The sequence below is a fragment of the Marmota marmota genome, unplaced genomic scaffold, assembly GCF_001458135.2.
Source record: "Marmota marmota marmota unplaced genomic scaffold, marMar, whole genome shotgun sequence".
NCBI lineage: Eukaryota > Metazoa > Chordata > Mammalia > Rodentia > Sciuridae > Marmota > Marmota marmota.
In genome coordinates, this window is record NW_025999977.1 from 16,716,232 (window position 1) to 16,730,999 (window position 14,768).

The 14,768-nt window shown below is 40.2% G+C and overlaps 2 protein-coding genes across 2 annotated transcripts in view; both read right to left on the minus strand.

Annotated features, from left to right (window-relative positions):
• Sptbn1 (spectrin beta, non-erythrocytic 1) overlaps window positions 1-14,768 on the minus strand; it is a 183,107-nt gene that overhangs the window by 116,128 nt on the left and 52,211 nt on the right. The window lies entirely within an intron of this gene.
• LOC107137283 (elongin-C) lies at window positions 10,484-11,418 on the minus strand. Its single transcript, XM_015479666.2, has one exon. The coding sequence runs from the start codon at window positions 11,277-11,279 to the stop codon at window positions 10,941-10,943; it is 339 nt and encodes a 112-aa protein (XP_015335152.1). The 5' UTR covers window positions 11,280-11,418; the 3' UTR covers window positions 10,484-10,940.

The following is a 14,768-nucleotide window of genomic DNA, read 5'->3' on the forward strand; positions in this document are numbered from 1 at the left end:
TTAAAGGAAAAGAACATCTGAGGAATGCAATTGGGGCCAGGCCTGCTCTTGCCCAGGATTTTTGGTTCTGCTTTCTACCTCCAACATGGAGGAAAAAAGACTGATAAACACAGGTGTTCAGAGCTATTGGGCCAGAGTTTTATGAGGGGTTGGGAGATAATAGAAAGACACCGTTGGGGTGGGGTTAGGAGCTAGCACAGCTCTGCAAAGGGAAAGAAATGGGAAAGGAGGAAATATGAATCTATTCTTCATGAAAATAAGCTTTTGCACTCTGCCCTCAGGCATTCGCACCTATATTTTTTTCCAGGTGAAAAAAAAACAAGAGCAAGCACCTGGAGAAGAAAGGAGAAAGGAATAGAATGGGAGAATGCAAACCTCATTATCAAGATAAATCCCATGCCTTCTGTCTAGAGAACCAACTCAACTCATCCAGAAAGACCCAGAGGCTGTGCTTTCTTCTGTGCAGGCACCTTCAACCTAGTTGAGACATGGTTATGCGTATGCAAGTAAAAGATGTAAGGATGTAATCAATAACAGGTTAGTGAAAGTCACAGTAAGTACCATTTCAAATGGATCAACAACTGAATTTCTCTACTTGGCTGGGAAATATCAGAAAAGAGTGGGGTTTCTTCCACACAAATGCTCCCTGTTCTTCTAACATTGGATCCCTGAAATTTTAATGTTGCATCTAACCAAACCCCTGCCAACCTGTGTCACACTAATATGAGAGTGTGGGCTGTTGTATTTATTAATTGGGATATGGGAGGTGTTATTTCTTGCTCTTTGAAGAAAAGACCCAGTTGCAGGGATAGGGAACGTAGCAGCCCTGGCATGTTAGCATGTGAAATATTTTGATGGTGCAATCATTTCTTCCTCCTCAGCACCTGAGCATTTGTGGATCTCTCAGTGAGACAGAACAGCCTTCTTTGCTAGGCAGCCACTCACTGAGCACAAGCCTGAATAATTCATGGATGGTCCAGTCACTCAGGAGCACCAAGACCTGTCAGCTGCCTATAAAGTGGGAGACAAGCTGCAGGCTTACCATAAAATAATTAAATACTATCAGCTACCTCTGAAATCTTGATTACAGATACACACAATCCTTTCCTCTTTTCTTCCCATTTCAAGCCGGAGAATTTCCTGCCGGATCAAAATGCAAATGATTTTACTGGAAGGAGGATAGGTCTTCAAATACAAAGCCAAAGTGGGGAGAAAGTGATAACCTCGAGCAAGCAGCCGTCAGGAGGTCATTTCCCATGCTCAGGATGCTGAGATGACAGAGGTGAAGCACCAGATCCTGTACCTGGCACAACACAAATGGCTTGATAGATGTCAGCCCCCAACCCCTCTTCCTACCTACCCCTCTGCTCCAGCCAAACTGATCATCATCCCACCGCCTGTGCAGGGCTTCTCATACCTTGGCTCTTGAAGCTCCCTCTCCTCCAGCTACATTCATCTATCCTTCAAGTCCAGCTCAAAAACCTGTCCTCCTCCAGGAAGGATTCCTAGATTACCCCAGCTAGGATGATCATTCCTTCATAGAAACTTTACACCAGTACTGCCAGGCTCCCTCGTCTGGCACCTATCACACACAGTCTTGGAGTAGTGCTTATCTTTTCTTGTGCACCAGTCTTACCTACTTAATTAAAATAATAGACTGTGTACCAGTTTCAGACTCAAGAGAGGTAAAATGTAGACTCCATTCTCAGCTTTGACACCGACTAGTTTGCACCTATGAGGTGGTCATTTAGCTTCCCTAAAAACCTAAAGGACTTAAAAGAGAAACTCTCTCTGCTTCTCTGGATATAATGGACTTGGAAATATTTAAGTTGTTTTAGGGCAGATACAAGTCTTCTACAATCTTCCTCCCACTTTCCTAGCCTAGTACCTAAGAAGCATGGTAGCCATTTCAGAAGCCTAAACACCTAGGAAACAAAGGCCCTGTGGGGGAGCTGGCCTCCCAAGGTAAACTGCAGAACCTCTTCCACCTTACATAACACCCTCAGGCCATACTTTAATCTTTCAGGTTTAGAAGTTGACAGCCAGAACTCTTTAACAGGTGTCAGAAATTCCTTTTTCAAAATTTACATATTTAAGCCTTCTATTTCAACAATGAGGCACAGAGATGTGCACCCAGATATACAAAGTTAAGTTCCTGGTTGGAGATTAGAAAGTAGTCTTTCTGAATTCCTGTGCCTCTTTAATTTCCAGGACCAACCTGAAGGTACAGGTAGCTGAGGATAAAGGAAGTGACATGCATTCCTCATGCCCCTCTGTCAGTGCAGTGGGGCCAGGGCTTAAAATCAGAGAAAGCTCATTCTAATGTCCTATCCCACCTACCTTCAAGCATCCAACACCACCATGGAGCCAAAAAACTTGTACCAGGTGATAGGTGACTGACACCCTTCTATGTTCTGCGATGCCCCACTTGCACCAGCTCAGAGAAAATGGGAGTCAAGACTGTGGGACCATCTTATCTCCTAGGCTAGCATAGAACTAAGAACATAGGCAGCCCCAACAGACTTTGTTATTCTAAAACTCTTTCTCTTAGTTTTCTGCATTGACCACTCCTTTATTATTATTATGCTATCTTGAGGGTATGGTCTACTCAAAAGACATTTTTAAAACAATGTTTGACAAATGGATTGATTCATTACAACAAGATTGGGGGGGGAGGGGCAGGGAGGGAGGTACTGGGTATTGAACTCGGTATTGACCACTGAGCCACATCCCCAGCCCTATTTTGTATTTTTATTAGAGACAGGGTCTTAACTGAGTTGCTAAGTGCCTCACTTTTGCTAAGGCTTGACTTTGAAATGGAGATCTTCCTGCCTCAGCCTCCTGAGCTGCTGGGATTACAGGCATGTACCACTGTACCCAGCTACAACTAGAATTTTAATGACAGGTGAGGCATGAAGTGAGAGAAGAAAGGACTAAGCTATTTTCTAATGCCTGCCACCTGTGATCACCCATAACCACTTCTACACTTACTTTCATTACCTTTCAATCAACCGTTTAATTACCATCTATTCACAAAAACACAGTTTGAGATCACAATGGTGCCTTTTTTTCTACTATCCCTTATTTTAATAATATTATAAAGCCTCAGTAAAGGATGTGGAAAAACTGGAACCCTTATACACCATTAATGGAAACATGGTGCAGACGATACAAAAACAATATGAAGATTCTTCAAAACATTTAAATTGAATAATCATATGCTCCAGCAATCCAACTTTGGGTAATAAAACAAGATGTCAAAGAGCTATCTGTACACCCTTGTTCATCATACCAGCACTCACAATATCCAAGACATGGAAGCAACTCCAATACTAATCAGTGAATAAACGGGTAGACCTGCCTGAATATTATTCAATCTTAAAAAAGAAGAAAATCCTGCCACATGCTACAACATGGATGAACCTTGAGGGCATTCTGCTAAATGAAATAAGCCAATCACAAAAAGGCAAATATAACATGACTCCACTTACACAAAGTACCTAGTTAGTCAAACTCATGGAAACAGAAAGTAGAATGGCTGTTGCCAAGAGCTGAGGGGAGGGAAAACAGGGAGTTATTGTTCAACAGGTGTAGAGTTTCAGTTTTGCAAGATGAAAAAGTTCTAGGGATCTATTTCACAACAACGTACATACAGTCAATACTGCTGAACTGCACACTTAAGAATGATTAAGATGGTAATGTTTGTTGCATTTTTTTAAACCACAATTTAAAATTAATCTAAGGGGCTGAGGACGTAAGTCAGTGGGTAGAGCCCTTGCCTAGCATGCTCAAGTCCCCAGCACCACAAAAAATTAAAAATAAATTTAAAAAACAAAAAAATTGAAGAAGGAAAAAAAAAAAAAAAAGCACCAGTAAAGACCAAGGAGAAGAGCACTCCTGTGCAGGGGAAAAAGACAGCAGATCTAGAGCCACACGTTCTACATCCAAGACTCTGGAGCTTGAACAAAATGTTCTCAAATGCTATCAACCAACGCACCTATCCCTGAGTCCTCCCTTCCACCCGCCAGAAAAAAGAAATGTTATAGGGAATCGTGCCAACTCTCATTTTTATAACAAAAGTCCTCACAACTTAGTTACTAGCTCTAAATTGCCTCCACACCTTACACTTGCGTGCAGTGCTACAGAGGAACCTCCATCCATCACCGCTGCCACTCATGCCAGGCCTGGAGATCTTTACAAGGCTGACCTTCATGCAACTGCTCAAAAACTGCTTTAATTTTTAGTTAGTATCTTTTGAGATCGAGTCTCCAAAACATAGAGGAAAACAGTATTTCAAACATGGTAGTAACACATCATATAGAAGCAAGCATGTGCACATTTACACAATGTAGGACTGTGAGCACAATGTAGGGGTGAGATTGCATGTGTGCATCTAGGATCACCTTGGGAGATGTTAGATGAGTTTCCCTAGTTCTGAAGGTCTCTGAGGACCTGTCATCAGCCACCCTGGAATACTGAGACTTGCCCACCCAGCTATAGAACACTGATGTCCTGTCAATGTAGCCACATACAGCCTGCTGTTAAGGATAATTTTAGGGTATTAAGAGCTCATGAAGCAATGGACTAAGGTTCTCACTGATCAAAAAACTGTCCTTGTTGTTGGCCTATTAAGGATTATAGAAGAGCAAATGGTAAAAATCATTACACAGGAAAGAAGTCTGTAATTTGAAGTGATTATAATCAAAGTTACCCTGGTTCTTGTTAATAACACTGTATAAGAGCTCGCATTTCTGACTCATCAAACATGAAACATTAACAAAAAATTAACATGAGACTTGGCCTTGAGTCAGAGTCACAGGGTATCTATTATTTACCTCAAGAAGGACAAAGGTTGCTATCATCCCTATACTAACACACAGTCTGTGTCTCACCATGTACACAGAAACCACAGTGAAAAGAGGCCAGAACTTACCTTGGTTACAAAAGAATGTCAGTCCACCACCTCCCTAGGATATATTTTAAATCGCCTTATTTGGTGGAGTGCGGGGAGCAGGGAGGAATGCTGAGGACGAACCCAGGACCTTGAACATGCTAAGCCAGTGCTCTACCTCGGCTACACTCCCAGCCCACAATATTTTACAAGATAATTCATACTGTCATATCTTTTTAGTATACTAGTATACAAATAAATGTTTGATCTTTTTTTAAAATAAGTATTTAGGCTCCCCTTTCTAAAGTGGTCACGCTTCTCTTATGTTTGATAGTCAGAAACAAAAAGAAAATACTCTGTAAAACATCGGATTGTCAAATCTCAGCCTCCTGTTAAATACAGGTGAGGTTCAGGCCTCTTGGGAAAGGTTTTAATAAGCTCAATCATCACTGGTGTCACAAATGAGATACTCAAGTTATCTCAGTCTTACTCATAATTCTCTAATATGGAGTAATTGTAGGGATAGGTACAATATTTTTCCCATGAATTAAAGGGCATTTGGAGACCAACAAATACTTAGGTAAAGAAACGCAATTTCCAAGAGGGCTGGAAATGACAGTCAAAGACAGGCATCAGAAGCTTTCAATTAGTGCCTGGGAACCCAGACATCTCTGATTTATGTTACAGAGGCTGGGCAAAGAACGACCCAATGCAGAAAAACTCAGATTGAAATCTGTGAAATGGGTGATAATTCCCCCTACCAAAGGCTGCTATTAATATCACAGTAATATTCTAGAATGTTCTCCAAGATGAAAGTGACACACAAATTTTAAGTATTACAAATAATCCTCTTGGAAATCTAGTAATATTTCTTCTTTATTATTCCCCCATACCAAACTACAGCTGTCTCAACAAAGAGGAACAGAGCACTAAAGCTAAATAACCCCCTCTAAGGACCAGCCCTCTTCCGGTAGCCTGTCTGACTTGGATTTTTCTACACTATGTCCTTCTGCCTCCAACCTCAAGTCATTTGACTGGGGGTTGGAGGAAGAGTGGGGAAAATCAATTTATCAACAGTTTTTAAATATTTTTATTGCATTTCTCCCTAAGTCATTCTTTCAATAAATTTGGGATTATGCAGGATCATTTTAATGTGCACTGAGTGCAGATCTAAACCAAGCAAAAGTGCAGGAAGAGAATGCACAAATGTGAAGATCATATTAATTTTTTAAATTCAAAAACAAAGTCTTTTTCAGTGCTTTTTCTGCCTCCCAGGAGAAGGATTGAGCCACAAAAGCCCTCTAGTCACCATAACAAACAAAGCAAGCCACAAGTTACTGGTATCTTTAGGCCATCAAGCATGTGCCCTTTAAATGTCCTTGCTCTTCCACCTTAACTTTTAACCTCCTGCTTCACATTAATGTGATATATCTCAATAGGAAAGGCCTCCTTGAAGGGGGAGAGAGGAACCTTCTCTTCAAAAGATTGATTTTTCATAATGAAATGTTGTAAATCAACACCTCACAAGCATGCTACTGTGTGCAGACACTGAGCTAGATAACTTCCACATTACTGTATGTTCTCACATTCCTGTAAAATAAATATTGTTTTGTTTTCTTTCTTTTTGTTTTGTTTTTGGTACAGAGGATTGAACCCAGGGATACTTGACCACTGAGCTACATTCCCAGTCCTTATTTATTGCAAGACAGGGTCTCACTAAACTGCTTAAGCTGGCCTCAAATTTGCCATCCTTCCTGCCTCAGCCTCCTAAATCACTGGGATTACAGGTGTATGCCACTGAGCCTAGCCTAGATATTGTTCTCATCCTATAGGAAAAATTTCCCACTATCTCACAGCTAGCAAGTAGCAGAGGAGGGATCTAATGTGAGACCACAGGACTCTGAGGCCATTCTTCCATTGTTATTATTGGCTCTGAGATGGACAGTCCTGAATGCCTGAAACCAAACCCAGAAAGATCCAGATGCTCTGGCCCTAGGAGGAACCCCCAAGTGCATTTAGCTATCCAAACTGAAAGAGTCTCTGGGCTAGACAGAACATAGACAAAGATAAGCTGAGGAAACCAGTATATAATCCTAAAACTGGAGACCACACAATACATATGCGCACACACACCCATTTTGCACCTATGTGATCCAAAAACCTCACACAACTCTCCTGAGCCTCAAGCATCTGACGTGGGAAGGCTTCAGATAACCAAAATCAAACTCTTTTTCCTCTTCATTGTCCCATTCCCTCCACAGCCTCTTGGAGAGAAAGTTCTAGGGATCCTAATTCAATAGTTAAGTCCTGGCTCTTGCTTTATCAGCCCAGTTTCAGGGCCTGTTTTCTCCCTGGAAAAAAATGACAAGTCTCCCAAAATGCCTTGCCTCTTCCTTGCCTCTCTGGTTTCTACACCATCTGGAGACAAAGGTGTGATCCTACCATTCCCCAAAACTCACATCAGTGGTTCTCAGGTTACATCTAGGCCTCAGGACCTCTGGGGGTAGGAGTCTAGGCTGTTTCACCTAGGACAGCTCTAAGTTTGCAGTTTTACATATTGAAGTAACAAATACTTTTCTATTTGAAAATAAAAAAATCTTCTGAATTTTGCAAACCAGAATACAGAGTAAGAGCTATATTCCTTGGCATAGCATTCAAGACCTCACTCCTTCTCTTTTACCTAGAGCTCTTCCTGCACATGGCTCCCTTTCACTTCCTTGGCCTGTACTTCTCTTCCATTTACTAGTATCACCTCTCCTCTGTGATGACAAAAAAATCTCTGCTGACCATGCAGTCATGTTTTCCTTTAATCACTTATCTCTGTATTTCCAACACCAGTCGCAGAGCCTGGCACACAGAAATTGCTTAACGAATATTTTAATCATTCATTCAATAATACATGATGAAAGTAAGAAATCAATAAACACTCTGTCTAAAAAGCAAAATTCACAAAGCTTAAAAATAAAGAGACAAGCCGGGTGCTGTGGTGCACATCTGTAATTCCAGCAGCTAAGAAGACCAAGACAGAAGGATCTCAAGTTCAAAGCAAGCCTCGGCAACTTAGCGAGGCCCTACACAACTTGGTGAGACTCTGTCTCAAAATAAATATTAAAAGGGTTGTGGCTCAATGGTTAAGCACCCCTGGGTTCAATCCCTGGTACTAAATAAATAAATAAATAAATAAATAAATAAATAAATAAATAAACAAACAAACCAACCCTAGGTCCAATTCTCAGTACCAAAAATAAATAAAATTTTTTTTAAAATCACAATTTAGTTACAGATTAAATTACCATGATTAGGGCTGGGGATGTGGCTCAAGCGGTAGCGCGCTCGCCTGGCATGTGTGCGGCCCGGGTTCGATCCTCAGCACCACATACAAAAGATGTTGTGTCTGCCGAAAACTAAAAAATAAATGTTAAAATTCTCTCTCTCTTAAAAAAAATAATAATTATTAAAAAAAAAAAATTACCATGATTAATTAGTTTGAAATCCTCCTTTTTGTTTTAAAAATGGAAATATTATCATCCTCCATCATAAAATTCAACAGGTAAGCCCATTTAAAAATGGCTCCCTGAATGGGAAAGAGTTAAAAACAAAACAAAGAAACAAAAAAACCCACATGTGGGCATGCCTGAAGATTACAGCTGATTAAATGCTCAAAGAAAGTGCACAAGCACACCTGTTAAATTCAGTGTTGGGGTTTTGGGTTTCACATTAGTATCAGGTGCATCCTCCAGCCTTGATGGCCTCCATCCTATATTTCTCCAGGTAGTCTTGAATACCTCTACATTATTTACAAGCATCCACACTATCACGGCCTTCCTTCAAATGCCTGGGGACCATGAATACAGTTCCATAGATGGTATGTTTAGGGCTCAGGGCAGATGAGGGAAGCACACACTAATACTCAGCACAGCAACCAGTTCTAGGTATTAATTATTCATTCACAACCGACCTATAAAAGGCAAGAGATATGGTCTGTAACTTTTTTCTCCAAAAATCAGAACATAAAACAGCTTTGGGACCATCAACCCATGGAAATGTCAAACATTATGTCCCTGGTTAGAGAAAAAAGTACATACTGACCACAGGGACAAGCTGGACAAATGACATGCTGCCAGGGCCATGCACTTAGAAAGCTGCTGGACTCTTTTTCTTTCTGTCAGACAGTTGGGGGAGGGGCACTTAAATATCAGCTAAAACAACAGCAGTGACAAGAGCACTCTGCTCTGCTTGTAATCCAGTCTGAGGGACAAATGGCCTTTCACTGCTCTAACAAAATGGAGGTATTCTAGGTGTAAATACTACAACTTGTAACATTCCAGTCCTTGTCATAGGTCACCACGTTACTCACCAAATGCCCTATGTCATTGTCACAAAAAAGCATTCCAAGGGGAAAAATGAACCATTAAGTCCTCAAACTCTAACCCCTTATATCCACAAGGCTGAAAGTGACTTAAGACAGGCAAACTGCAGGCACTCAGGAGTCAACAGTTCTTTAGAGATGCCCTCCATAAAGTATCTCTTTTCAAGAAACTTGGAAGGCAAAGAGACAAAGAGGGAAGAGGACCAAAAATACCACATGGTGACCTGAAGGATCAGAAAAATGAAAAGAGTCTTTAGCTTAGCTCTTGTGACCACAAGAGATAAAAACCTACGGTCAGACACTTGCAGTTCAATAGGAAGCAGGAGTCAAACTGGCGGCATTGTGTGAAGGATATCTGATCCACTGTGTAATGGCTTGTACCAGCTTACAGACAATGCCCCAAACTTCCAGGAGCATCTCTACTAAGCTGACTTCCTAGTAGATAGGTCAGATGCTGCAAGAATGAAAATCTAAGACAAATGCTCTTTGATGGGAGGAAAATTAAACTCTAGCTTTCTAACCATCAACTAGCCTTGCTTCTGCTCTTTTACTAAAAAAGAATGCCTATTTTATGTCTGTCTGTCTGTCTTTGTTTAGGTTGCTGAAACAGAATACCATAGATTTGCATGGTTTAAACAACAAACATTTGCTTCTCACAGCTCTGGAGGTTGGAAGTCAGGGTGTTAGCACCATAGGGTTCTGGGAAGAGCCCTCTTCCAGGTTTATAGAGAACCACCTTCTTATTGTATTCTCAGATGGTGGAGGGAAAGGCCATCTCTCATGCCTCTTGTATAAGGGGACTAGTTCCACTCATGAAGTCTCCTCCCTCAAAGTCTAATCACTCTCTAAAGGCTTCCCTCTTAACACCATCATACTGGGGGCTAGGATTTCAACATAAGAATGGAGGAAGGGGAATACAAATATTCAGTACTTAGTCTTTTCATGTACATGGAGAATGTCTCTAAAAAATATGCAAACTTTTAAAAGGAATTATCTTTAGGGAGTGGGATGAGAAATGATTTGGGGAAGACAATACTCATTGTCCACTTCTGTAGTGCTTGGATTTATTTTTGCACTGTAATGTATAATGTACAATGCAAGACATTATTTATGATACATTTTATTTTATTTTATTTTATTTTTAAAATAATACTGCGGTTTATCAAAAAACACATAAGAAATTTCAACTCTCATTCTTTGAATTACAAAAATCAACTTTTGGCTAAGTTATAAACATGTTTATTATGTAATTATTTGCATAACTCTAGTAATGCTATCAGTGGCTATAGATCAGAATAAGTTTTTTTTTAAAAAACACTAAAAACAAAAATACATAGCCCCATTATTTACCTGTAGAACATGTTCGTTTACGCCTATATTTCAGCATTTATTGTATCATCATTCTAATTTTAAAAGTCACATCCAAAGGATAAACAAAACCACCTACAAATTGGCATAATTGTTTATTTCTCAGTTTGTGAAAATGTCCTTAATTTGTTGATGTATGAAACAAATTTTAACTTTGATTGCTATGCAAAAGAACAGAAGAAAATCTGCTTTGCAATTAAATTTGTAGTTCAATTGCATACAGGCAACATGCTATATATGAAAAAATTACTAACTGAACTACAAATATTAAATACTGAAAAAAAATTAACAGTTTATTATAATTTATTTTATTTAACAATCTAGGAAGTTCGCAGCCATCAGTAGTTCCAATGCGATTTCAGGTGCAATCGGGAATTCGGGAATCTCGGTAGAGCTGTTAGTGTAGCGAACCTTGTAGGTAAAATACATGCATACTTTTGATAGCACATGAGATGGAATTTCTCTAAAATTGACCTCATTAGTTTCATTTTCGGCAAACTGACCTGGGCCACTCAACATGGCTTTTATTGTTCCTGATGTTAGTGCATGTTCTCTTTTTACAATAAATTCATGACCATCAGAAGATATCAATTTGACATACATGGCATCAGGGCCTTCACAGCCACCATAGGTTTTCTCTTCTCCATCCATTATGTTCTTATAAATTCTAGTTTGGTTCCACAGGAACGTGAGTAGTTTCCTGGTGAGGCTTGAGACGCCGTCCTTTGCCCACGGGTCTGCAGGAAGTGCGTAGCGTCCCTTCCCTTCCCCTTCAGTAACTCAGGCCCTCCAAAGAGATGTCACTGGCAAACCTCCACCAGTATGATTCTAGATATTTTGGATTCCCAGCATGCCGCGCCAACCTAATCCAATTTCTGCCTTAAGATACATTTTAATGTAAAACTCTTAAACATGAAGAACTCTCTCTTCAATGGGTATCACAAAAATTAGGAAAATTTCCCCCAACTAAAGTGATAATTAGCAGTTCTGAACACAAATGACTCCTTCAATCTGACAAGTACTAACTGATACTAACTGCATTCAGACTTACACGAAGCACTGTTATGATTTAGGCATGAGGTGATTCGAAAATCTCATGTGTGACACAGGCAAGAATTTTCAGAGGTGAAATGATTAGATTATGAGAGCTTTAGCCTAATCCATGGATTAATCAACTGATACAGATTAACTGGGTGGTAACTATAGGCAGGTAGGGTGTGGCTAGAGGAGGGAGGTCACTGGGGGAGTGCCTTTGGGTTTATATTTTGTCCTGGTAAGCAGAGCTCTCTCTCTCTCTGCTCCCTGATTGCCATGTCCCGAGCTGCTTTCCTCAGCCACACCCTCTGCCATGATGTGCTGCCTCATTTTGGGCCCAGAGCTATAGAGATGGCCATGTCTGGACTGAGACCTCTGAAACCATGAGCCAAATAACCTTTTCCTCCTCCACATTGTTCTTGTTGAATCTTTTGGTCACAGCTATGAAAAAGTTGACTGAAACAGGCACTATAGAAAATGCTGGAAGAAATGTTATCCATTGTCACTGTCTTCAAGGAATTTATTAATCAACTGGTGGGAGAATATGGATATACACACTCTGATCACACACATCAAACTGGGAATCTGTAGGAAACATGGTACAGGATAACAAGGAAACAATAAGTTTCTCAAAGAGAAAGGTTCCAACATGAACCACATAGGCAGAATGCTCCGTGATGGGACTGGGCTCAGGCTGGAGACAGTGGAGAGCACTTGGGTTTCCTTAAGACAGGGTGATCTAATATGTAACAAGGAATGCAAGGAGAGGCTGACTTGGCAAATGTCCCAGTGTCTTCCTGACTTCAATCCATCTGTTTCTCAATATTCCTACAATTTTGTAGTTAATAAAGCAACTTCACATACACATTCAAGAAATCTAAGAAGTTTGCAGAAATTTAAACTAGTGTGGCAAAATTGTTATCAGCCTCACCCAATAACATGCAATCATTGCCCAATCACATTACTACCTTATTAAACTTCTGAAAAACCACAGGCCTGTATCAAAGAGGTCAAAATTTAGAGCGTGGTAAGTTCCCTTGAAGATTAGCTAATGGGAATACAGATAAGAATTACAAACATGCATATGTTTATCAACCACAGGATGAATCAGCCAAGAGTCAAGTTTACAGGAAGTATCACTTTCTATAAAATACTGTCACATTCATTGCTTGTTTTATACATATGGTCTATTTCTCCAAAATAGATTACATGTGGGTAAGGAACATACTCATATAGTACTTAGGTCACTGTACTGCTACAAACCCTGGAACAGCCAGGCCTGGTGGCACATGCCTATAATCCCAGAGGCTTGGAAAGCTGAGACAGGAGGATCTCAAGTTCAAAGCCAGCCTTAGAAACAGAGGAGCACTAAGCAATTCAGTGAGACCTTGTCTCTAAATAAAATACAAAAAATAAATAAAATACAAAATGGGGCTGGGGATGTGGCTCAGTGGTCAGGTGCCCCTGAGTTCAATCCCCAGTACCAAAAAAAAAAAAAAAAAAAAAAAAAAAAATCAATGGAATAGGATTTTAAAACTGGGTAACTATTCCACTCTAAGAATGGTATTTGGTCCTTGAAGGCCCCAAAGAAGAAAACAAGGGATAGACTCTCTTCTTACATCACAAAACCATGACATAAATTCATAAGTTAATTAAGTACAAACTAAACATCTTAGTACAGGCATATTCGTGTGTGTGTGTGTGTGTGTGTGTGTGTGTGTGTGTTGCTAAGCATATGTTTTGCCACTAAGAATAGATGCATATTCTAAAAACTAAAATTCTAACATTTGTTTCTCTTTGTTAACTTGATTTTTTCAATCACCATAAAGAAAACTGTCCACTACTGGTTCCTTTCTTTTTTGGGGGGTTCCTTTCTTTTTAAAGGAAGCAATTAACCAAAGGTAAATACCATTTTGCCATTTTACAAGGTTTCTTTTATCTCTGAATAAAGTACATCAATATATCTGAAAATGTGTTGTCAACATTGACTGTTATTTGTTGTCATCTTCCCAGCACCCTCCCTTTTTGTGGGGAGCAGCTTCCTGAGGTTCTGAAGAAAGCTGCTATGTTCTTACGGCCCTCCACAGGCCACGCCAGAGTTCACTAGTCCACGAGTGGCCATTTGACCAAAGCCTAGTTAATTATTGCTTTGCTCCCAAACCCCCGCCCCCATGTTTCCAACTAGAACTAGAAAAATGTTGAAAGGAAAGGGATGCAAAGCCTAGGGGCAGATGGAAGGCCACCTACAGGAGTATAGACAGAAGCCCAATCACACGAGGAAGCTAAAAACAGATTGAGAGTGAAAGAACTCTATTTTTTTCTGTCAGGCCCCTTCTTCAGATCGACTGTTGTTTAGCTCTTCCTTCAATCATGCAGGATACTCCAAGATCTTTCCCCTAAAAGTCCTAATACAAAGTGCTTTCCTCCCCCAAGCTACGATTCTGCTTTAGTTATACCAACCAGAGCCTCCAACCTCCAGCCATATGCTCTCTGAACTGTGGATGGCTGGATGCCACTGGATGTGTTGTACATATGGTTTGTACATATGCTCTTCACTGATGCCCAGGGATACCTTTTTTAAAGGAATCATTTGTAAGCATAGAGCTGGCTATGACCTAATATAATACATTTTCTGGGCCTGTAATCCCAAATACTCAGAGGCTGAGGAGAGGGAATCATGAGTTCAAGGCTAGCCTGGGACAACACAGCAAGGTCTTGTCAAATAAATAAGTAAGTAAATAAGTAAATAATTTAAAAGTTATCTAAGCCAATCAGACCTCCAATGCCATACCCAACCTTACAGAAATACACTTACAGAAAACTGGGATATTAAGTCATTAACATCATTTAGTGGTAAGGTCAAAAGATAAAAGATTGGCAAGAAGTAGAGTTGAAGCTGGATATGGTGTTTTACACCTGTAATCCCAACCACAGGAGGCTGAGACAGGAGGATCTCAAGTTCAAGGCCAACTCTGGGAATTTAGCAAGGCCCTAAACAATTAAGTGAGACCCAGTCTCAAAAATAAAAATAAAAAGGGCAAAGGATGTGGCTTGGCGTTAAAGCACCCCTGGTTAAAACCTCTGTAGCAAAAACAAAGATTTGGA

What these genes read in the sequence shown, in the direction of transcription:
- LOC107137283 (XM_015479666.2), bottom strand. Translation starts at nt 11,279, where the DNA reads ATGGATGGAGAAGAGAAAACCTATGGTGGCTGTGAAGGCCCTGATGCC.